At 45.9% G+C, this 21,341-nt stretch overlaps 2 protein-coding genes across 5 annotated transcripts; both read left to right on the top strand.

Annotated features, from left to right (window-relative positions):
- The first annotated feature begins 245 nt into the window (after positions 1-245).
- MPV17 (mitochondrial inner membrane protein MPV17) lies at positions 246-18,931 on the top strand. 4 transcript variants are annotated; one of them, XM_074288352.1, is made up of 9 exons: positions 330-382; positions 1,156-1,278; positions 14,041-14,189; positions 16,273-16,388; positions 16,584-16,676; positions 16,778-16,873; positions 17,263-17,295; positions 17,560-17,612; positions 18,668-18,931. In XM_074288352.1, exons 4-9 carry the CDS (start codon positions 16,281-16,283, stop codon positions 18,735-18,737), a joined length of 453 nt encoding a protein of 150 aa, XP_074144453.1. In that variant the 5' UTR covers positions 330-382; positions 1,156-1,278; positions 14,041-14,189; positions 16,273-16,280; the 3' UTR covers positions 18,738-18,931. The 4 variants fall into 4 exon arrangements, with proteins under 4 accessions (XP_074144450.1, XP_074144451.1, XP_074144453.1 ...); XM_074288353.1 differs by lacking the exon at positions 14,041-14,189 and adding an exon at positions 9,037-9,112 and having other exon boundaries at positions 331-382; XM_074288349.1 differs by lacking the exon at positions 14,041-14,189 and having other exon boundaries at positions 246-382.
- A 1,105-nt stretch (positions 18,932-20,036) lies between these two features.
- UCN (urocortin) lies at positions 20,037-21,091 on the top strand. Its single transcript, XM_074288354.1, has 2 exons — positions 20,037-20,204; positions 20,569-21,091. The coding sequence occupies exon 2, from the start codon at positions 20,595-20,597 to the stop codon at positions 20,982-20,984; it is 390 nt and encodes a 129-aa protein (XP_074144455.1). The 5' UTR covers positions 20,037-20,204; positions 20,569-20,594; the 3' UTR covers positions 20,985-21,091.
- Positions 21,092-21,341: the final 250 nt, after the last annotated feature.

Genomic DNA, 21,341 nt, shown 5'->3' on the forward strand with positions numbered 1-21,341 from the left:
TTTCCTCTCTCTGGGCCTTGGTTTCCTCTTCTACAAAAGGGGGATAAAGTTAACTCCATTAGTGACCAAGGGCACATCCATTCCTCATCCTGGGTTCACCTGGGCCTGTGTTCAACCAGAAGGCAGAGTCAAACCTTCTCAGGCAGTTCCTGCCCATCCAGGAGGAGACTTAGGAGCGTGGCCCTGGGGCTGCGGGGAGGGGGCGTGGCCTCGGGGTCCGGGGCCCAGCGGTGCTCTTGACCCATCCCGCTTCCGGGAGGGCCAAAGAAACTCCGGGGGCTCCAGGGCGGAGCTTTCCCCCAAGCGGATGGGGCGGACCTTGCATCGGAAGTGTAGTGTGGCTGAGCAGGGAGCACACTCCCGAACTGGGGCTCTAATTGAGGTGAGTCGTTTGCTGCAGAGTTTCCCCGTTTTTCCGAGATGCTCCCCGCGCGCACGCGCATCCGTGTACATGACGTCACTCCCATTGACCGCGAGGACGCGGAATGTTTGTTTTCCTCTAGTCCTGTTCTTCCCTGTGAAACACCCCCAGGATCGGGCTGGGCTATAGAGCTCCGGTCTGAGTCTCGCCTCTGCCACTGGCTCGCTTTGTGACCTTGAACAAATCTGTTAATCTCCCTGAGCCTCAGTTTCCCCATCTGTATAATGAAAGGGGTCGATTCCATGGATTTCAGTCCAGTCCCCGAAGTCCAGTCCCATTCTTAAGCCTTCCTAGCTCTAAGAGTTAAGGGATCTATGCCCTTCCAGAAACCTAGAAGGTGTCCGTCCGTCCCTCTTTGGCCTGGCCCCTCACTTAGTGGGAAGTGAGCGCCTTGGCGGGGAACGACTCTTCTTTTCTCCTCCCTCAGAACCTAGCAGGCTTGTTTATGGGTTACACCTCCCACACCCAGCAGGCCCTGGGATGCGGTCGTTGTCCTGCCCCAGTCGCCCACGGGAAGCCTTCCTTAGCACTCGTGGACCGCCCGAGGAGGGGGGGTGGATTTCATGGTGGGGCTTAGGGAGCCTGTGGTCACGCGGGAGGAGGGAGTGCATCTTACTTCCCTAGGAAGAATGTTGGATGTGGAGTCAGACCCCAAGCCCAAATCTCAGCTCTCCAGCTTGCTAACTGGACAGATCACTGTGTGGGCCTTTGTTTTCTCGGCTGTAAAATGACAGACCCATTCCAGTGCTAAAGCTATGCTCCCGGACCCACTGTCCCGACAGGAGGCATGATTCTCTGGCGGGCATACCAGCAAGCACTGGCTGCTCACCCATGGAAGGTACAGATTATCACGGCTGGTGAGTATTTCCTGGCACGGGGGGAAGTACATTGGGCTGCATCCTTGGGGAGAGTTAGGAATGTGAAAGGGTCCAAGACCCCCAAAATGAGGAAAAGTTCCCAGAGAGTGAGAACATCCTTGCAGAGGAACTCACCTGTTACAGAAGAGAGCTTGTTTTATGAACCAAACCCCTCCCATGTACCACCTAGTCTCCTCTCAGTTCCCAATTGGTTAATGTTCTGCTAATTCACAGCCCCTCCCTCCTCCTTCATGCCCTCTTAGATGTATTCCCCTCTCTTGGTCATGCATCCTACGGATTAAGATGGTGAAAACTCCTCCTAGTGGTGTGTTGGTTAATATGCAGTTCGTCTACTGAGCATGCTCATTCCCCATTTGCCTTTGCCAGGCCATTGACCCCGACTAGTTTGAGCCAGATAGGGTTCTGTGGTAAGACTGTGGTTGAAAAGGATACATAGAATCCACCTGTTAAGTAACTTTGTTAATTACTTTTTGGATTCTAGCTCTCTGGAAAACAAACTGTTTTGTTACCTCATCTTGGGGATTGTCTATCACAATTTCCCCCTCCTTCTTTTAACACGAATTTGGTTTCCACGTTTTATTATTATTCTTGGTCTCAAATTTCCTCAACTTCACTTCACATTCCTAATTATATGGTGAATTACAAGTTTCCTTAGATATCATCCTCATAGTCCCAGCCCTTATCCCAAATGGTGTCACTTTACTTATTGATGTTCCAATCAGTCTTTGTACTAATCCCCTTATACAGGGTAAAATATAATACCAAACTCCTAGGAGCATCCCAGCCGGCACTATTAGGGAGGTTAGAATGGACACTGCTATTTCTTTCCATTTTGCAAACCACGACTCCAGCCACATTGTAATCGGGTTCTCTAGTTCTGAATTCTCAGCTAAATCTTCGGCTAATGCAGTTAAACCCTGAGTGCTTTCGCAATGGTTCCATCAGGAGCTGTGTTGTTTGGGATGAAATTACAGCGTACTCCTTCTGGCAACATTTTGCACACACCAACTTGTTTGGCTAGAATCATGTCTACTGCTAACCTATTTTCCCAAGCCATTCTGCTGGTTGCATCCAATTGACTGGTTATACCCTTGACTGTGTCTCTTGTATAGTTAACGAATCCTTGTTGATTATAGTAGATATTCTTATTGATGGTTGATCAATAAAAAAGGGAAGATTCAAATCCTGCTATTTGATTTCTAGCTTTGAATATGTGAAACTACCCAGGACCCAAATAGATTCTGTCATCAGATGAACTGTGGGAGCTTTCAACCTTCCTTTTCTAACTCTTATTCCTTTGACCTTCCTCATCTGTGTCAGGGGTCTGCTAGGGTTTATGGGATGGCCAATTGTACCATTGCACAAGTACCTGCCCAGGAGAGTGGAAGAGTTGGTCGCACTGTTTTTCTCCCACAGAACCACCATAAATCTTTCCTGGGAGCTGTCATCCTTGTCCATAGTCACATTTCACTGCTGGAGGCAAAGGGCCATTCTGCCTAGGTCCCAAAATCCTTCTCCCTGTCTTGGAACCAGGCAGAGTGATTGCTGATCCCAGAGAGAATGGTGGGAATGCCTTTAGTGGCACCTTTTTTGACTGGTGGAAACAGGAGGGAAAGTGGGGTACAATTTTTTGCAATGCTATTGAGGAACAGCCATACGATGCTCTTAACGTTAGCCTAGTGACCCTCCAGCTCTAAGGGAAATAGTACTACATGTCACATACAATCAAGTGACATGAATAAGTCACTTATTCAGGCTTCTAAATAGTGTATTTCACCTGTTCCATCTGGGTACTAGTATCCCTATATTCTGTCTCTCATTCTATTGTCTTTAAGTCTTTTATTTCTACTACCTTGACTCTTTTAGGGTCATTTGTAGAAGTGTCTTTTACATTTAGCATTTCTCCAGTTGGTGGTTTCTTGAACCCAGGGAAGTATGTGGTCTGGCTTCCAGATTTGGAATGGGTTAGGAGGCCATTGAGCACCAGAACCCTAAATCTACCCATGGGGTCCTGCCTCCTAACATCCATTCCCATTCCAAAGGTCCTGTTCATACTTCTATCTGCCCTTTTGATTGTGATTATGTGATATGGGATTGCACTCTAGTTCTCACACTTGGGCTGTCATCCCCCTAAAGGTTGTTATCTTTTAATTCCTATTGAGGGCCCTTCACAATAGTCTCTTTTTTTCCCCTGAGGCTGAGGTTAAGTGACTTGCCCGTGTCACTAGAAGTGTTAAGTATCTGAGACCAGATTTGAACTCTTGAATTCAAGTCTGGTACTCTATCCACTGCGCCACCTAGCTGCCTCCATGATAGTCTTGAATCCAACCCCTATACTGGATGATCCACCACACACCATCCCAAACTGGGCAAGGGAAGGCCACTATCTTCCACATCTGGAGTTTCAGCTGGTTTCTTGTTCACACAAGAGTATTTATGCTCACCTCTCAGCTTTCTTTGGTTATCAATGTCCCCACATTCAATTATGTGACTGGCATCTACTTGAATCATTTGTGGGGGTATCCTATTTTCATCAAATTAACTCATATCATAATCTTACTTGGAGAGCCCTCTCCCAGAGTATACCAACCATTACCATAAACGCTATCCTCTTTTCTTAACTCAGCCAAGGATTTACCTTGCACCATCACACAATCCCTAGATCAGATGACGATGGGCCCAACCACATTTTGAGTTTGAACAGGGACGAAAGCATAAAAATATAATCCTACCGATTCCAACCATCAATATACTAACCCAAGTCAGTCCCTTAGGTCTAGTCATTCTGAGGACTTGTAGTCTTCCTTCTACACACAGAACTGCCCACAAAATACTCCTCAGTTTACAGAAGGAATACAAGTCCTGAGACTATGACTCTCCAGCCTCTATCCCACAGCAGGTCCAGCTTTCTGGAGGATCAGTTTCAATAGAGAATTACCTGGCTGGACAATCCACTCCTCCTGCTTCATTGGTCTCTTTACTCTGGTGAAATGAGTCCAACTTCACTCCTAAAGAGTCTATGGTTTATGTAGCCATGAGTACCTAGCAGGGACTGTCTGAGCTAGACTGCAGCTTTGCCTCCTTTCAGGGTTTAATAAGCATCCAGTCTTCCACTTGGAAGGATTGTACAGCAAACTCCAAGGGCAGGCTTTGGGCAAATAGTCCTTTGCATCTAAGATATGAAATGATACCATGCAGGACCTCATTCTTGGTCTCTGACCCTCTTAAGTAGGATAACCCAAATAGCATCTCATAGGGTTATCCCCGTATCCCCCCTAAAAGCCATATGGATTCTCATTAAGACCAGGGGCAAACATTTGGTCCAAGGAAATCTAGGTTCAGTGATCAGTTTGCTCATGTTTCTTAAGTGTTTGACTCTTCCTTTTTACTTTCCCTGAGAAGAGTGGTTGCCATTCCATGGCAAAGCCCTCGTGGTCTCTTGCAGCATCTTTGAAGTGAAGAGAGTCCTGTTGTCTGAGTCTGTCCTTTCCACCAGCCTATTTGCTCTATCCTCTTCACTCCACTTGAAATGGCAGAGCTCAGGGGACAAGCCTCAACCCATCCTGTCAGATATCTACAGTTACCAGCAGCTATTTCACTCTCCCTGTTTCAGGGATCTCAGTGAAATTTATTTGAACACTTTCAAAGGGACAAAGCCCCGGCTCCCTGCCTCCTTATCATGACCTTTCAGTTCACCTTCTGGCACACTGGGCATCATTCAGTGACCTTTTTGGCTATTGTAGATAGCCCTATGCACCCGGATCATCTCATCCTGGCTATCCCTTTACTCAACATTTTCAAACCAAATCCTCCCTCATCTCTCATTCCTAACCATAATCTCTCTCATCTGCTCCTCTTCTGTCTGAGAAAATACTGGGAAAATCTTGAAAAGGGGAATTCAGATGCTGCCAAAATTCTATTCTCCTCTTGGTTTGCTGCCCTCTTTGCCACTTCATCTGCCAAGTGGTTTCCTATGGCCTCAGAGGTCTCAGGACCCCTCTGATGTCCTCTCACATGTACTATTGCCATTTCTATTGGTCCTAATTGATTTTCCCATACTTGTTTAACTAATTCCCCATGTGTCAGTTCTTTCCTCTTACCAGCCATTAATCGTCTGTCTTCCCATTTTTTCCCAAAAGTATGCACTACCCCATAAGCATATTTTGAATCAATATAAATTGTCCCTTATCTCTTAATTTTTTCAGGGCCTGATTTAATGCATACAGTTCTCAGTTTGTGCTGACCAGTCTTTTGGAAAGACTCCTGCTTTAAAAGTTAATCTATTCTTCCCATCACTACTCCCTGTCCAATGCACCTTTTTCCATTAATCACTCAGAACAATTTGTCTGTAAACTACCTTTCCCTTTCTCCCAAGATTATGTCCCTCCAAATCTGGTCCTATTTTGGTTTGATAATCCATTACTCTAAGCAATTGTGTTCTAGTGTTTGATTAGGATCTCCTCTATTTAGGAAGGAAGCTGGACCACATTTCTACTATTAGCAACTCCTTCTCCATTGTATTGACTTGTATTTTAAAATTCTAGAATTGGTAAGCCACCTCCTTGCTTTCTGATGTAAAATGGTTCTCATTTGATGATTAGTACTTACTATGAGAGCTCTTGCAAATGTCAATTCCCTACTAATAGGGCCATAGCCACTACTGCTTGGGTACCCTTAGGCCAGCCTTGAGACACTGGGTCCAGCAGCTGGGACAGGAATGCCTAGGCTGCCATTGTCCAGCCCATGATTGAATCAGCACCCCAATACCATACCTTTTTCTACTGTGGCAGTTAGATGAAATGGTTTGTGGATAAGCTAGTACTAGTTCTTTGATCAGGGCCTGTTTCAACTCCTCCAACTGTCTTTCCTCCTCCACTGTCCTTATCCGATTATTCTTCTACCAGCTTCTTGTATAAATCTTTGGCCAATTGAGCATGTGAGTTGATCCATACCTGGAAATATCCTACTAAACTCCAAAATTTCCTCAGTTCCCTCTTTGCTTTTGACTTTGATAATTCCAGTATTCCCCTTATTCTCTCTGGGTTAATCTTCCTTTTTCCCTCACTTAATTAAGTGTCCCAAGTACTTCACATACCTTTCTACAAACTACAACTTCTTTGATACCCTTAATCACTGTTTTCCCAGAAAATAAAGTAAACTAATAGTCCCTGCAGTTACCTCATTTTTCTTCTTTTTACTTAGTTTCAAGTCATCCACATATTGCAAGAGGACTATTCAAGGGGCCTTATGAATTCCTTTAGTACTGATCCTAAACAAGTTTAGGGATTCCATAAACCCTTGGGGCAAAACTGTCCATTGAAACTATTGGCATCTCTTGGCCCATGTAAAAGCAAAAATCTCTCTACTACCTACATCCAAGTAACATGCCAGAAAGCATCTTTTAGATCTGTGACACTAAACCATTTGTGTTCTGATGATACTTAACTCAGGAGAATATAAGGATCACTAACTTGTACTGTTTTATTTATGGTTCTCAAATCTTATGCTATGCTGTAAGACCATCTGACTTCTTTACAGGCAATATTGGAAATATACAGGGTTAATCCATATTTAACTAATTTCTCTATTTCAGGCCAAAAGCTCAACTTTTCTTCCATAGGGATTGGATATTGTCTAAGATAATCTCTTCTGTATCTTTGAACTTAATTATAAGGGGCAGAATATTCAGTCTTCACCTGTTCCCTTTTCCATTCCAATTGCTCTATGTCCAATTCCTTTTCAATACTGAAGAGGTACATTTTATTACCACTTCCACTCCCAATTCCAGGCTACCACTGTTATGAACAATAATTTCATCCTAATATTCCCCTCTGTGTCTTTTCCCATTTTTCTAATCACTATCTCTTCAGTAACTGCTACTTTAAATTCTTCCCCTTTTGCCCCTTTAACTTACTTATTCTTTTAATAATCCATATCCTTTGGGGAGAACACAGAGCAATGACCTCTCAGGTCCAGTATCTAACAAAAAGACTACTTCCTCTCCTGCTTTCCTAATCTTTAAGAAATCCCAGGTGCCCCTAGTTTTCTTCATTCAATAGTAACAGGAGCACCACCCATTTTTTCTTCTTTGCTTCAGGGCAGTTTCTTTTAAAATGTCCTTCTTTTCCACAGAAAAAGCACCTACTCTTCTCCTGCTACCTCACTCTTTACTTACCCAGGGCCACTAGCTCCCTCTCTTAGTCTCCATCCATCTTCCCTTCTTGGTTGTGGAATCCAGGAGGGGTCATACCTTCTATTGGACCCAGCACCAGTTTTTCTCACCACCTCCCTGAAAGTCTGCAAGATCACCTTAGCTTTCTGTTTCTGCTTCCCATCTTCCCCTTCTTACATATTCTTTCTGAGCTTTTCTGGGCAATTCATCCAATGGTCTTTCATTCTAATTTTCTAACTTCTGATTAATGTCCAGCCATGTTTGGCTCACCAAATTTGCTTTCAACATACTCTGTGCTACTGGGTCTTGTGTATCTAGTCCTGAGTATTTTCTCATCCTTTTCCTCATTCTCTCTAGGAACTGTAAAGGCGACTCATTTTTTTTCCTGATCTACCTCAAATACCTTATTGAAGTTCTGGGACTTTGGGATTGAGCCTTTAATGCCTTCCTTCATCAATTCCCTCAAGTTTTTTATGTCTCCTATGAACTTCATCATTATTGTCCCACTCAGCATCCTCACTGGGGAATTCCTATTGGTGGCTCTTACCTCTAGACTGGGTGGATACCTCCATTCCCAAGTTTCCATGGCTGCCTTCCTAATCCTAACATTTTTCAATACCTCCCTGGTCCAGTGGGCTTCAGAATCCCGGACAAGTCCCCAGATTGTTACAAACACAGGGGTCCAAGATCCCCCCCCCACCAAGAAAATGAGGAAAAGTCTCCCTAATGAGTGAAGGAGTATTACATTTCTACAGGAAGTAAGGACAGCCTTATAGTGGAAAGCACAGTTGGTACAAAAGAGAGAGTGTGCTTTTATTAGTCAAACCCCTCCTATGTACCACCCAGTCTCCTCTCAGAGCGAGGTTCCCAATTGGTTAATATTCTGCTGACTCATAGCACCTCCTTCCCCACCTTCTTCATGTCCTCCTAGATATGTTTCCTTCCCTTGGAAGGAATCCTATGTATAAAGATGGTGAAAACTCCTCCTACATGGTGTGTAGGTTAATAGGTAGTTAGTCTATTAAGCATGCTCATTCTCCATTTCCCTTTGCCAGGTCATTGACTCCAAATAGTTTAAGTCAGATTGGGATCTGTGGTAAGACTATGGTTGAAAAGAATACATGGATCCATTTCTGATTGGTTGGGTCCACCAATGGATTCAACCAGTGTTAAGCAACTTTGTTCATTACTTTCTGAATTCTAGTTCTCTGTGGAAAACAAACTGTTTTGTTACCCCATTCTGGGGTCCCTCTATCACAGGGAGGAAGCTATAAAATCCCTCCCACCTCTTTCAAATCCTGTTTGGTAACCATCATAGAAGCATCAATAGGACAAATTCTTCTTACTCCTATCCACCAGGATGAGGTAGTTCTACAAGTATAATAAAAACAAGGTGCTTGGAGTCCTCTGGTTCATTCTCACCATGACCTTTGGTGCCATGGCTGTCCTTAATGGATAGAAGGGCAATAACATCTGTTAGCCCCCAATACTTGCTACTTCCTTCCCCTAGGGATAGATACTTTTTCCTTTTGTACTTGTCTGATCAAAATACTTATTCCTCACAGGCCAGGGTTGTCTTCAAGAGAGGTGAGGATACAAGGAAAAGCCATTCATAAGATGTGATTTGAAGAGCCCTGAAAGGTCAGCCTACTCATGAAAACCATTTACTCAAACCTGTTGGGGAGGTCTGAGATTTCCTGTAGTCAGTCCTTTGTGTAGAGACAAATGTATAACTGGAAAAAGGTCAAGTAATTCACTAGAGTCAATAATTACTTTATCAATGATTCTTTAACAAATGAGCTTTCCTTGGAGATTAGGGCACAGCACCCTTAAAGGACCACATGCAAGTAAGTTTGTTTATTGAAGGGACCTTGGTCACAGTTCAGATTACTGGGTGTGCTTTGGGGTACAGTTCTGGGCAATCCAAGACAACATAAAGAAAATGAGCCCAGAGAGAGGATATTGTTGAAAGAGGATGGAGGAGTTAGTATCCATGCAATTTCTTCTTTCACTACTCTTTAGAGTAATGAAGGAGTTAAAACTGTCCACAAGAATCAAGGTCCCCAGATTGGAGTAAAAGTTTCTCAAGCTGATTCCCAGAATGAGATGGCCCTTCTCTAACCAAACAGGACTTCATGTAATGTAAACTAACTTAATAGTGTCTATTTAGAACTTTATTACACATTAGGTAATCATTTTTATCTTTTCATGCCTGTGCTTAAATGCTTTGTGTATTGGCAGTTTGCCTCTTTTGTGTGATTTTAATAAAAAGATGTCAATAGCTTAAGGTGGGAAGGTAGAAGGCTGCAAAGAAGCCATGAGGCAGAAGTGGCAGGTAGAAGTTAGGAGCAGTTAGGGAGAACTGCCACTGAGTATGACTAGTATCTCCAGTTACAGACAGTGAGTTTACAGAGCAATAAACCTGTCAGCTCCTGCATAGAAGTGGCTAGCAGACAACTGAGAGTAGCCAGCTGCTGATATGAGGAGTTGGGATTCCAGCTACTCTTAAGTTAGAGATCTGTCTTCCCAGATCTCAGTACTGTCTGGTTATGAAAAGACTGGACTTGTCTCTTGTAAAAGTCTCCAGTCAATATGAAGAAAAGATAACTTCTCCATAGACACACACAGACAGGTGCTAAAGACCTTTTTCCTATCTTCTGCCACATAGACCTGACTCTGAAATCAGTGGCCCTGAGTAGCTGAGTTCTTCCCATCTCGCCCTCCTGCTTCAGACTCCCCTGGGTCCTTACCCGGCCCACTGTGTTCCGACCACCCGTGTCCTGTCCTCGGCGTGCCCGCCAGGGCAGTGACTCACCTGGGCTGCGTGTGTGCGGTGACTCATGCTGCACTGTGTGGCCATGATGGGAACTGACACGCTGGGCTCTGTGCCCGGCTAGCTTCTACATTTGTCCAGAGTTGGCAGCTGCCAGGAGGAAGGTCCCAGGGTGGACTTGGGGAGAAAAGAGGGATGACCCTTTTGTCTTTTTTCTCGCTCCCTGGGAGCGAGCCTAGAAAGTCTTTTCTGACCATGGATGAGAAGCTTGAAGTTGTTTTAGGGAGAGAGTTGATGAGAATATAGTAGAATGAGCAGATCATCCTTAGATGCTCCCGGTTCTTGGACATATGACGAGGGTAGAATTGAGGACCAAAACTCTCTCCCAATCATATTTTTTGCAGAAGCCAATTGAGTTTCAGGACCTGTCTTGAGAGTCTTGTTCTGGGTTAGAGTACAAACTGGACCAGAGGTCTACCCTGACCTACTAGATCCTCTCCGGAAGACCCTGATTTCCAGGAGGTCTTTCAGGATTCCCAGTATTCCCAGTATTCAAAGTTGACCAAACTACAGACCAAGATGAGAGGGCTCAGCCCTCTCTGTCCTTTTCTTTTCTGGACATGAATGACCTGGAACCGATTTATATTATTAATGATAGCAGATGACATTTACATAGCACTTGTGTGTTTTTCAGAACATTTTACATATATTCTCTCATCTGATCCTCACTACAAAATTGTGAGCTCATTACTCCTGCCCTCAGTTTCCTTTTTCTGCAAATGAGAAAGCTTAGGTAGAGATTTAGTGACTTGATCAGAGTTCCCCAGTTACTAAATGTCACAAGTAGCCAGATCTCTCCTAATTCCAGCCCTGTTATTCTCTTCATTGTACCCCACTCTCCCTGACCTGCTGGGCTGCTGTGGAGAACACACCAGGAGTGAACCCTTCCCCTGGGTGGCATCTGCATCGAGTTTGACTTTTGCCATGTCTGAGGATGGTTGTTTTGATCAAGCTCCAGGGAGTTTGAAACTGGACCAGGAGAATCTAGAGGGAAAAGGTTTTTGCTTCTGGATTAGCTATTATTATATTATGGATAAGCCTGTGGATCTTGGAGAAACTGAGTCAGCCTTGTCCTTTCCTTCTGTAGAGGCTGTGTCAGGACCTGCCACAGATAGGTGCTAAATTCCCCTGGGGACACTGGAACTAACTCACTTTTCCCAGAGATGAAAGCCAAGTGGAGTGGGAAGATGCTTGTACTCCAAAGAACCATGTTCTATTCTTAGTTCTTTGATTTGCTGGTTTTATAAAAGTCTCCCCTTCTCCGAATGTCATGTTCTTGTTGTGTAAAAGGAGAGGTCCAGTTGAGCTAGCGTGCTTTCCCTTTTCCCATTCTGCGGTTCTTGGGGCTCAGCTATCTGGGACAGACGAGAGGGCACAGACTTTTAGACTCAGAGAGAACCTTGGTTCTCCCAGTCTCCATTCTGGGGTTACTAGTTTCCAGAGCTGAACAGTGTCCCCACTGCCCCCAACGAGTTGTCCTCCAGTTTGGGGGCCAGACTTTGCTGCTTACTGACTGTGTGTGCCGTCGGCCATCACTGCTCTAAACCTTTAAGGACTCTTGTTTATAAGTCCTGTGTTTCTAAGAATCCTCCTAACCTCCCAGAACTGATCCAGACCCCAGATCTAAGGAGCCAGATTCTGCTGGTCTGGACTTGTACATCATAAACTGCAAAGCTATCCATTTTCCACTGCCCCAGAAATACTTCTTTTCTTTTCAGAAGGGCAACAGGTGTCTGAAGCAGGAGGCTATGGCCCCTGAAGCTCTAAGGGTACCCTTCTTCCTGAAGCATGGAAGATAAACCCCATCTTGTTCCTTTCCTCCCCTCCCCAGTCATTGCTGTCCTGTGGTTCCAGCTCATCCTGGGCTTCTTGCCAGATCAAGCGCCCACCTTGACACTTTAATCTCCTGAGAGGCCCCTGGGGAGAAGGGGGGGGCTGGGTGAGTCGGCAGTACTGGCGGCTCTGACCCACTGAGGGCTCCTGCCTTTCAAGGACATATTTCCTATTTTCAGCCTTCTGAGGAGCTGCCCAGGCTCCTTTTCCTCATTTACCTTTATCTATGCTCTCTCCCAACCCACCATTAAAATGTCACTATTTTGCTTCCAGACTCCCTTTTGACCCCTGGGTTGTGATCAATCCAAGGTGGGGCAAAGCGGGCTTCCCCCTTTCCAGGGTCTGTTGGCTTGCTTCTCTGGGGAGCACGTGGGGCTACCACGGGGGATAGTGGATGGGCCAGTCCCCTGGGATTTCTCCTTTCCCCCTCTCCTCCATTCTTCCTCCCTGCTCCCATCCTGGCTCTAGTGAGGAGTGACAGCATCAGAACCTGGCCCCAGCCCAGAAGAATGACGGCATTGCCTGCACCATCTATCTGCCCAGCGGGCTCAGTGCCCAGCGACACTTGGGGGCTTCACTGCCCAGCTGCCCTGTAGCCCTATGAAGAGTCATCAGGTTGGATGTCCAGTGCCACCCTCCGCTGCTCCCTGCCTAGACCTCTAGAAGAAGAGTCAAACTGGGTCAGGGGGTAAGAATCACCCTGGGAACTGCCCCTGGGCATGCGTCCTGAAGAACTCTGGGGAGCTGGGACAGCTGTAAAGTGTGAGCCAGTTCAGCTTAACTCCCTGTTAGTAGTTCTACCTTCAGGGAGCTTGCTGGGGTGAAAGAGCATGGGCCCAGGTCGGTACATACAAAGGATTTGGGAGCAGACCTATGTTGTCCTTGGTGCATGGAACTCTCTTTACCAGGCAGATCAGCAATTCCTCCTACAACCTAAAAGTTCAAAGAACTGCACAGAATGGAGTTTGAGTGGCTTGTCACCCAAGCAGTCTGTGTACCGGCTCTTCCTAGACTCAAGTCGACTTCTCTGCTTACTACAACATGCTGCCTCTAACACAACTGTTGAGTGTGTGCAAACAAAGTATGAAGGGATTTCTAGGAGAGAACTAACAACTTAGGAGATCAGAAAAGGTCCCTTCTAGGAAGTGGCGCTTGGACTGTTCCCTGAAGGAAGCTAGGCATGTTAAGAGGGGGAGGAGAAGGAGGATATTACAAGCAGGAGGACGATGTGTACAAAAGCATGGAGATTGGAGATGGGATATTGTGAACAGGAAAGAATATATCAGCTATTTAGTCTTGAAATGGAAGTGGGAGAAGGACAATGATAGATGATAGCTCTGAAAAGATGTGGGAGCCAGATTACAGAGGACTTTAAATGTCACACTGGAGTTTGTGTTTTATCTTAAAGGCTAAATAGAGAGCAACTAGAGGAGAATGGTGTGGTCAGATCTATATTTTAGCAATATCATTTTGTTTAGGAGGAGAGTTCATGAGGTAAAATAAAATCAAGGTGGAACCTTGAAGCCACAGCATATGTATTTCTGAATTTCCCCTTCCTCTCAGAGAATGTGACTTATCCAAACTTTCTGTCTCCTCATCACCAGAGTCTCTCACAGGTTTCTTTCTCAGATGGACATGCTAAATTTGCACTATCCCTCATCTTGGCATCTTGCTGGCCATTTACCAAGACAATGAGGCTGGAGGTTAGGCTCTTGAACTCTCTAGATTATAAAGTACAGTGAGTGAAAAGAGCTGAAGACTAGAAACCAAGAGACTTGAATTGTAGCCCCAGCTATTCCTTTAACCTACTGTATAATCTTTTGGTAAATCACCTGTTTTTTAGATTGCCTCAGTTTCTACAAAACCTGAGGGAAAAAAGAAGAGATCTGTCTATATCTTACAGGGTCATGGCAGGATGAGGTGTCAAGTGAGATGAAGGTAAAAGTTTTTGAAAAGGGTCCTATACCACAAGAGCTATTATTCTGGGCCAACGTCTCTGAAGTTTATGTGGTCCTGTGGGAACTCAGCAGAGTCACTCAGATGCTGATGCAGGTGAGAGACAATGTAGCTCCACAGGGTCTGATAAATTGAACTCTGCTTGAGCCTCCTAAAGCATTTTTTCTCACCCTCAGTGGTCTGCCATTTGAAGACAACACATGACTCTACCCCCTCTCAATCACTTGCTTCTTAATAAATGCTACTTTTTTTCCTGTTCCTTTAAAAATATGTTAGTTAATTTTTTTATCCCATTTTTCCTCCCCATTAAAAGAAAAAAAAACAACCTTGTGACATATTTGTATAGCTAAAAACAAATTTCTGCATTAGCCATGTCAAAAAAAAAGGTCTTTTGTACCCTGAGCTCATGACCTCCCTGTCAGCTGGGTAATGGGTATTCTTCTTCCCTTCCTACATATTTATAGCTATAATCACTCTGAGTGAATGTAGAAAGAAACAGGCCAGCATAATAGAACTGCACAAGATTCTGGGGTCCCACCTCTTTTTTGTACCACAGCCCATTGGACTAGTTAGAATCTTCCACTTTCATCCTTGGATCTGATAGAAACCCAAGGGATATTGTTGAGTGACAGAGAATAGAGGCTTCTGCAAGGAAAATTGGTTGTTTAATTTACTTTGCTCTCACAGTGGGGAGAATAGCTTTACCCTTTTAGGATTTAGATGAATGAGACAATGGCCAAGCTGCCTGTGCTGGGCTCCCCTGGAAGAGGGCCTGGGGCTGCTTCATGGCTAAGAGTGCCAGCAGGGCTGACTAACCTCTTCCAGCACTTAGCAATTTGGCTGTTGGCTATTGCTTGTCCACTTCTCAGGCCACGACTTGGGAGTTGGGAAAAGAGCTGAGCGCACTGGGTATGTGAGCCAGAAGGGTGATCGTGCAGCCAGCATGGACGTCAGAGCCAGCCAGGATACACGGTGGGATGGAGAGATGTGTTTGCCTAGTTCTAATTGAGGGCATAGGGATGCTGTTGAGGGGCTCCAAGCGGGTGCTTTCATTACTCAGCAAGACACAGAAAAAACCTGGAGTTATACTGATCACTTTACACAAAGGCCTCTGTATGTTTGTACACTCAAAATATGTGTACACACACCCACCCACACTAGAGCCCATCACAGCCCACTCAGCACTCCTTATTGATGTCTGTCTCAGAACCTATGTGGGGGTATCTGTGACTGCGTGGGGCTGTGCAATAGTGGGCACCACAGACACCCGTTTCCCTCTGGCTTTTGTCACTGCTTCTGGAATCTCCCTTCAAGGCCTTGGAGGAAATGTGTGTCTTTCCAAACCCAGCTGGGGCTATGAGATAAGGAGACATCGGTTTGTTTGGGGCTGTCTGCAAGTCAGAGGAGACAAGGCCTGTTCTATTTCCCTCACCAGCTTAGCCGCCCTTTTTTGTAGCACCAGTGTGTTTCTGGAAATGACCTATTCATGCTCTTCCATACAGATCATAGGTCATAGGTCTAGGACTACTAGGATCTTGAGTCCATTGCATTTAACCTCCTGAATTTTAAAGCTAAGAAAAATGAGGCCTAGAGGAATTGAGTGACTTGTCAGAGGGCATACAGGTAGCAGGTGAGGTGAGATGAGATTTGAACCAAAGCCAGGGCCCTTTGCTGCTCTCATGAAGACTGTGATAACTGGAGAAAAGAAGGATTTTGGACAAAGCCAAGAATCAAACTCAGGATTCCTAGTGGGAGTACCTTGTCCTGTTATCCAAGCTAAATTTGAGGTTCTCATTTCTGCAGCTGGTGGGTCCTTTGCTTACCCTCAGGATCACCTCAAAGCTCTTGAAATAGAAAGAATTTCCTAGCCTATTTGGAGTATCTTGATAGAGCCTACTTGATATGAGTCTCAAGGATTAGCTGGTAAAGACACAACTAACCTTGTGATGATCCTTGGAAGCAGGGTAAGCTTCCAGCAACTGAGAGAGACCCTCAATCTAGAATAGTTCCCAAAAAATAGGATATCTTCTCCCTCCCCTCTACCCCCCCCAGTCCCAGACTCAGGGATGAAGGAGGTGAAGGCAATGATTGCCAGAATCTTCTACTTAGCAGGATTTGCTCCTTCTTTTAGAAAACTTTGCTTTCCCAATGAGGGAACCTAACTATCTTCTACTGCCAGGTTCCCTGATGGGGATAGGTGACATCATTTCTCAGCAGCTGATAGAGAAACGGGGTTTAGAGAAGCACCAGGTCCGAAGAACCCTGACCATGGCTTTTATAGGCTGCAGCTTTGTGGTGAGTCACACCCATAGTTGGCTAGATGGTCCAAACCATCTCTATCTTTCCTTGTATTCTCCAGACTCTTAATGCCCAGTCTTTAATCCTAGTTTCCCTCTCCTTGTCCTCAGCTGTTTCCCCTGTGTGATGTGATTTCAATACTTTTGAGGAAAATATTACTATTTACTTGCTTCTCCTTTTGCCCTGGGTCAGGGCCCTGTGGTAGGTGGCTGGTACAGAATTTTGGACCGACTTATCCCTGGCAACACCAAAGTGGATGCACTGAAGAAGATGGTAATCGATCAGGTGAGCAGAAGGAAAGAACAGTGGGTCAGAAGAGGTTGTAACAATATGAACCTGTGTGTGTAGAAAGAACCTTCTCTGACATTCTCTTCCTGTTTTCTCAGGGGGGCTTTGCTCCATGTTTTTTGGGGTGTTTGCTCCCAGTGATTGGAACACTTAATGGATTATCAGTCAAAGACAACTGGGCCAGACTGCAACGGGTGAGTATGGAACCCAAACTAGATTGAGTCTGAGGTTTTTGTTGGGCATATAGGTGGATCTTTGGGATCCCCAGTGGAATAAAGTAGAACTCAAGCAAATGAGGAATGTTGGAAGTTCAGAGGCTTAATAGGTAATTCTAGTCCAGTGATAGGGGAAAAGGTCGTTGTTATATGGAGAAGCCATGCTCGTTGAGCACCAAGAAGTGCCACTCATTGAAAATCAAGTTTATTATTGTTTTTGTTGGGTAGAGAACTGTAGTTGTTCTAGGGCAGAGTCACAGATAATTAAAGTTTGATCCCTGCTGTCTTGGAATTAATGGAAGAAGGTGGAAAGGGGTATGATGTCAAGAGTAGGGTGTATAAGATTTAACTTTTTCTTTTTTCTTCAGGATTACCCTGATGCCCTCATCACCAACTATTATGTAAGAGACAAATCAGTCATTCTCCTTAAGGCTGTGGAAAGTCCTGGTCTTTGGACCTTTTCTGGATTGGATCTTGGCTGGGAATGAATGACTTGGGACCTGAGAAAGTTACATTTTGGACTGGATTCACATGCCTGGGGTTGGGATGGGTCTGGTGAAAATTCCTTAAATGGGCATCAGAAAGTATTGTTACAAGATAAGACAGTGGTATAATTTTACATATACATACATACATACTTTTTTTTTTTTTTTTTTTTTTTTCAGATTTGGCCTACTGTGCAGTTGGCCAACTTCTATCTCATCCCCCTTGTTTACAGGTAGGGGAAAAAAACCCATCTCTAACCTTCCAGAATATTTTAGGTCCAAAAATAGAAGTCTGAAATCTATTTGTTCATTCTGTCCTTAAACCCCTCAACCCTTCATACCAAAATATTCTGCCTACCAATCAGGGCTTTTCATATTCCTTTGTGCTTTAGAATCCCTCACGGAATTCACTTCCGTTTGCCCTCTGAATCTTATATAGAATTCCCAAAAGATTGAACTTCCACAGTGCTTTTTCTTGTTCCATCTGATTTTTTTCTGATGCCATTGCTGGAGGCACAGAGTCCAGGATGCTGCTAACCTAAGTTGGGCAGACAGATAGGGCAGGAGGCAAGGCAGGATATGTCTGTTCAGTCAAAGAGAAGACATTTTTCTACCTTCAATAAAACTGGTGAATATCATACTATTTAATTTCAAAGCTTCAAAAAGGTTATAAGGCAACCAGAAAAAGGCATAACATTTGCAGGGATTGGGAGGGAAGTAGTCTTATAATTGGATCTCTAGTCTGGAAAGGAGGAAGCTAAGAGGAGACAATCTAAATGCATAGACATCATGGGATATGGTGATGAACATAGACTTCTCCAAATCCTGAAATGTTGGGATGAGGGGAAACCCTTTGAAATGTTAGAATGACAAACATCTGGCTAATAAAAGAATTATCCCAAAAGCTGGTGCAGGCAGGAACTAGAAACATTCAAACACCATTTGGATATGTGCCTAAATGACAGTTTTAAGTGGTTACTGAGAGAAGTGAAGCAATTCTCTACCTTTAAAAGTAGTATTTGAGAGATCATGAGACAGTGACTTGGGTAAACTGTGCTTCTGACCCAGTACAGTCATTACTATTTTAAGAAGGGAAAGGGATAGAGAAAGACTTCGATGGGAGATTATAAATCCTGCCAATTTCCTATGGGAGAAATTTTGTATTTTCTGCTTTTTTCTCTCCCTCTTCTCCAACTTTCCTCTCTTCCCCTCCATTTTCTTTGTCTTCTTCATCTCTGTCCCCTTCCCCCTTGCTCCTGTTTTCAATGATGCTTTTCCTGTTCCTCAGGTTGGCTTTTGTCCAATGTGTTGCTGTTATCTGGAACACTTACCTATCCTGGAAGTCACATCAATCCTGACTCTTCTCACGCCCCCCACCTTGGAGCCGTACTTCGGGACACTGGGATGGGTTCAGATGTCTTCAGAGCACTCCCAGATAGTTTTCAGGATGAACCACTGGCAGAAAGAACTTCTGGGATGGAACACTGAAATGAATCAGTTCCCCCTGTAAAATGTAAATAAATGGTACAACTTTGCAGGTAGTTTTAGAAAATGAAAATTGAATGTATCTTGCTTCCCTTGTTACCATTATGTGCAGTCTTTGTCTGGTTCTCTGCTCATCTCTTCCTAACCCGTCCCCCTCCAAGAGGATTCACCTTAGACCTTCACAGATGCCTCTACCTTAACTAAATGGCAGAGATAATTGATAAGGTTTGTGGCTCTGGACACAGAATACGATTCCAACAGAAACTTAATCAAAGGCCTGTGATGCTGTTTAGTATTCCATCTTATTCTTTAGTCCTCCCTGACCTGGGGAAAAATTGTTAGGCTGAAGGCAGAATTCAGCAACTATTCTTTTCCCACCCTTCTTCCCCGGTTTAAGAATTAAATTAAAAAAAAAAAAATTGGTAGATACTGAGTAATTCCTTTTTGTATAACTTTCATCTTCCCAGGGTACCCCCTTTGGTATGGGAATTTCCTGGGGTCCAAGACTATCTGCTTTTATTTCCTCTATTAAAAGAGCCTGGACTTTTCGGCATCTAGAGAAGTACTAATGGTAGGGAGTCTTTGGGAAAAAGAGAATCAGCTCAGTGAATTAATTTGGTCTTTGTTGTCCATGAGGACAGCCTTTGGACCCAGTCTCTGGCTGCAGACCTGGAAGCGTGGGCTATCAGAGCTGTGTGCCAACTATATTGTCCCCTTTCTCCTCTCAGTCTACAATTCAGATTCCTCTTCTGCTGAAACTGGTGGAAAGAAAGCTGTAGTAAGAACCACGGACAGCTCCACAATTTTGCTATTAGTTTGCTTTTAGGTTTCCCCTTCTCGGCAAGGAAAAATCTCCCTTATTAGTTGAGGTTTTCCCCCTGGAGGGAGGGCGCAGAAAAGGGAAGGTGCTGTTTACTAAATTGGAAACGGTGCGAGGTCTGCCTGGGTCCTTGGGTCCAAGCCTGACTGCCCACGTCCGGACCCATCTATCCCTATGGACTACCAAGTCCCTTCCTCAGAGCTTACCCCTACAGGTAGCAGGCGGTATTTCCATTCAGGGGGTCTTGTCCCCGGGGGAGGAGGAGGGGGGCAGTCCACTCCTCGCCCAGCCGGTCTTAGAGCTGCGGTTCTGTCACTTCATCTACAATCAGTGCATGTCCTTCGCTGACGTCAATCGGAGCTGCCCCGTCCCTATATAAATCTGGCAGCAGCCCCGGGACACTACCCGCCTTCCCCAGGCACTGGCAACCAGCCCCGTGCTCCCAGACTCCGGTTCGATTGGGACAGTGACCGAAGCTCTGCTACCCACCCCCCACAAGGCAACATCCCCGGAGAAACCAGTGAGTGGCTCATTGGGAGCACACCGCACCCCTCGCTCGGCGCCCTCCCGGACCAGCCTTCCTTGCTTGCTCTCCCAGCTGCTTTGCTGGGTAGTCTAGTCCCCTTCCCGGGCGGGCTGGGAGGTGGGATGGTTCCGCCGCGGGACGTGTCCCAGACCTCATCTCCCATCGAAGGGTGGCTGGGGTGCGCGCCTGGCTTCCGCGGCTATCGGGGCACGTGGTGGACGTGGTCGGGCAGGGCACGCGGTGTCCGAGGTTGCGATGGGAGGGAATATGCTGGGGTACAAGTGGCCAGAGGCCGCCCCCCAGCCCCCACACCAGCCGATCTTCCGCGAGCCCTACCCCTTGTGTGTGTGCCTCCCAGGGACCGACAGCGGCGGCACCAACACCATGAGACGGCCGGGGCGCACGGTTCTGTTGGCGGTACTGCTGCTTCTCTTAGTCCAGCTGCGCCTGAGCACCTGCAGCCGGGGGCCTCTAGAGGCGGTGTCCCCCCGGGACAAGGGTCCGGACCGGAGTTTGCGGTGGAGTCCCAGGAATCAGGCCGGGGGAGCCCGTGCCCTCCTCCTATTGACCGAACGTTTCCCGCGTTTGGCCGCTGGGACAGGCTCCCTCTTCTCGCCCCTAAGCTATCGGTCCAAGCCCAAACGGGACGAATCTCCTGTTTCCATCGACCTGACCTTCCACCTGATGCGGACCCTGCTGGCCCAGGCACGGTCGCAGAGCCAGAGGGAGCAAGCCAAGCAGAACCGGATCATCTTGGACTCGGTGGGCAAGTGAACCCGAGCTGGCCAACCCCGTTCTGCCCTCTGGGACCGAAGAGGCGGCGCCGTCCTGGGTCTTGGGACCGGTCTTGGAACCAGTCTTGGAAGCCCCCGGAATTGTGCGCGGCGCGGCCGGGTTCGGCTCCCTTCTGAGGACCGTGCTTCTGTCTTCTAATAAAAGCGTTGAAGAGTCGGAGTCTCCCTCTTTGGGGTGGGGGCGAGGGGCGGGGGGCGGAGGGGACACCGGGCTGAGATCCTGGATCAAGCCACTCTGCAGAGCCAGACCCAAACCCTTTCTGTGGAACCCCATCCGACTAGCCTAGAGTAAGGGGGAGAGTAAGGGGGCAGAGGCTTCTCCGGGCTCTCAGAAAAC

This window comes from Sminthopsis crassicaudata, chromosome 2 (genome assembly GCF_048593235.1).
Source record: "Sminthopsis crassicaudata isolate SCR6 chromosome 2, ASM4859323v1, whole genome shotgun sequence".
Lineage (NCBI taxonomy): Eukaryota > Metazoa > Chordata > Mammalia > Dasyuromorphia > Dasyuridae > Sminthopsis > Sminthopsis crassicaudata.

Excerpts from the sequence above, each read along its gene's own strand:
- MPV17 (XM_074288349.1), top strand. The coding sequence starts at position 1,209 with ATGATTCTCTGGCGGGCATACCAGCAAGCACTGGCTGCTCACCCATGG. Across the intron at positions 17,296-17,559 it reads CCCTCATCACCAACTATTAT|ATTTGGCCTACTGTGCAGTT; the intron begins GTAAGAGACAAA and ends TTTTTTTTTCAG. Across the intron at positions 17,613-18,667 it reads CTCATCCCCCTTGTTTACAG|GTTGGCTTTTGTCCAATGTG; the intron begins GTAGGGGAAAAA and ends CCTGTTCCTCAG.
- UCN (XM_074288354.1), top strand. The coding sequence starts at position 20,595 with ATGAGACGGCCGGGGCGCACGGTTCTGTTGGCGGTACTGCTGCTTCTC.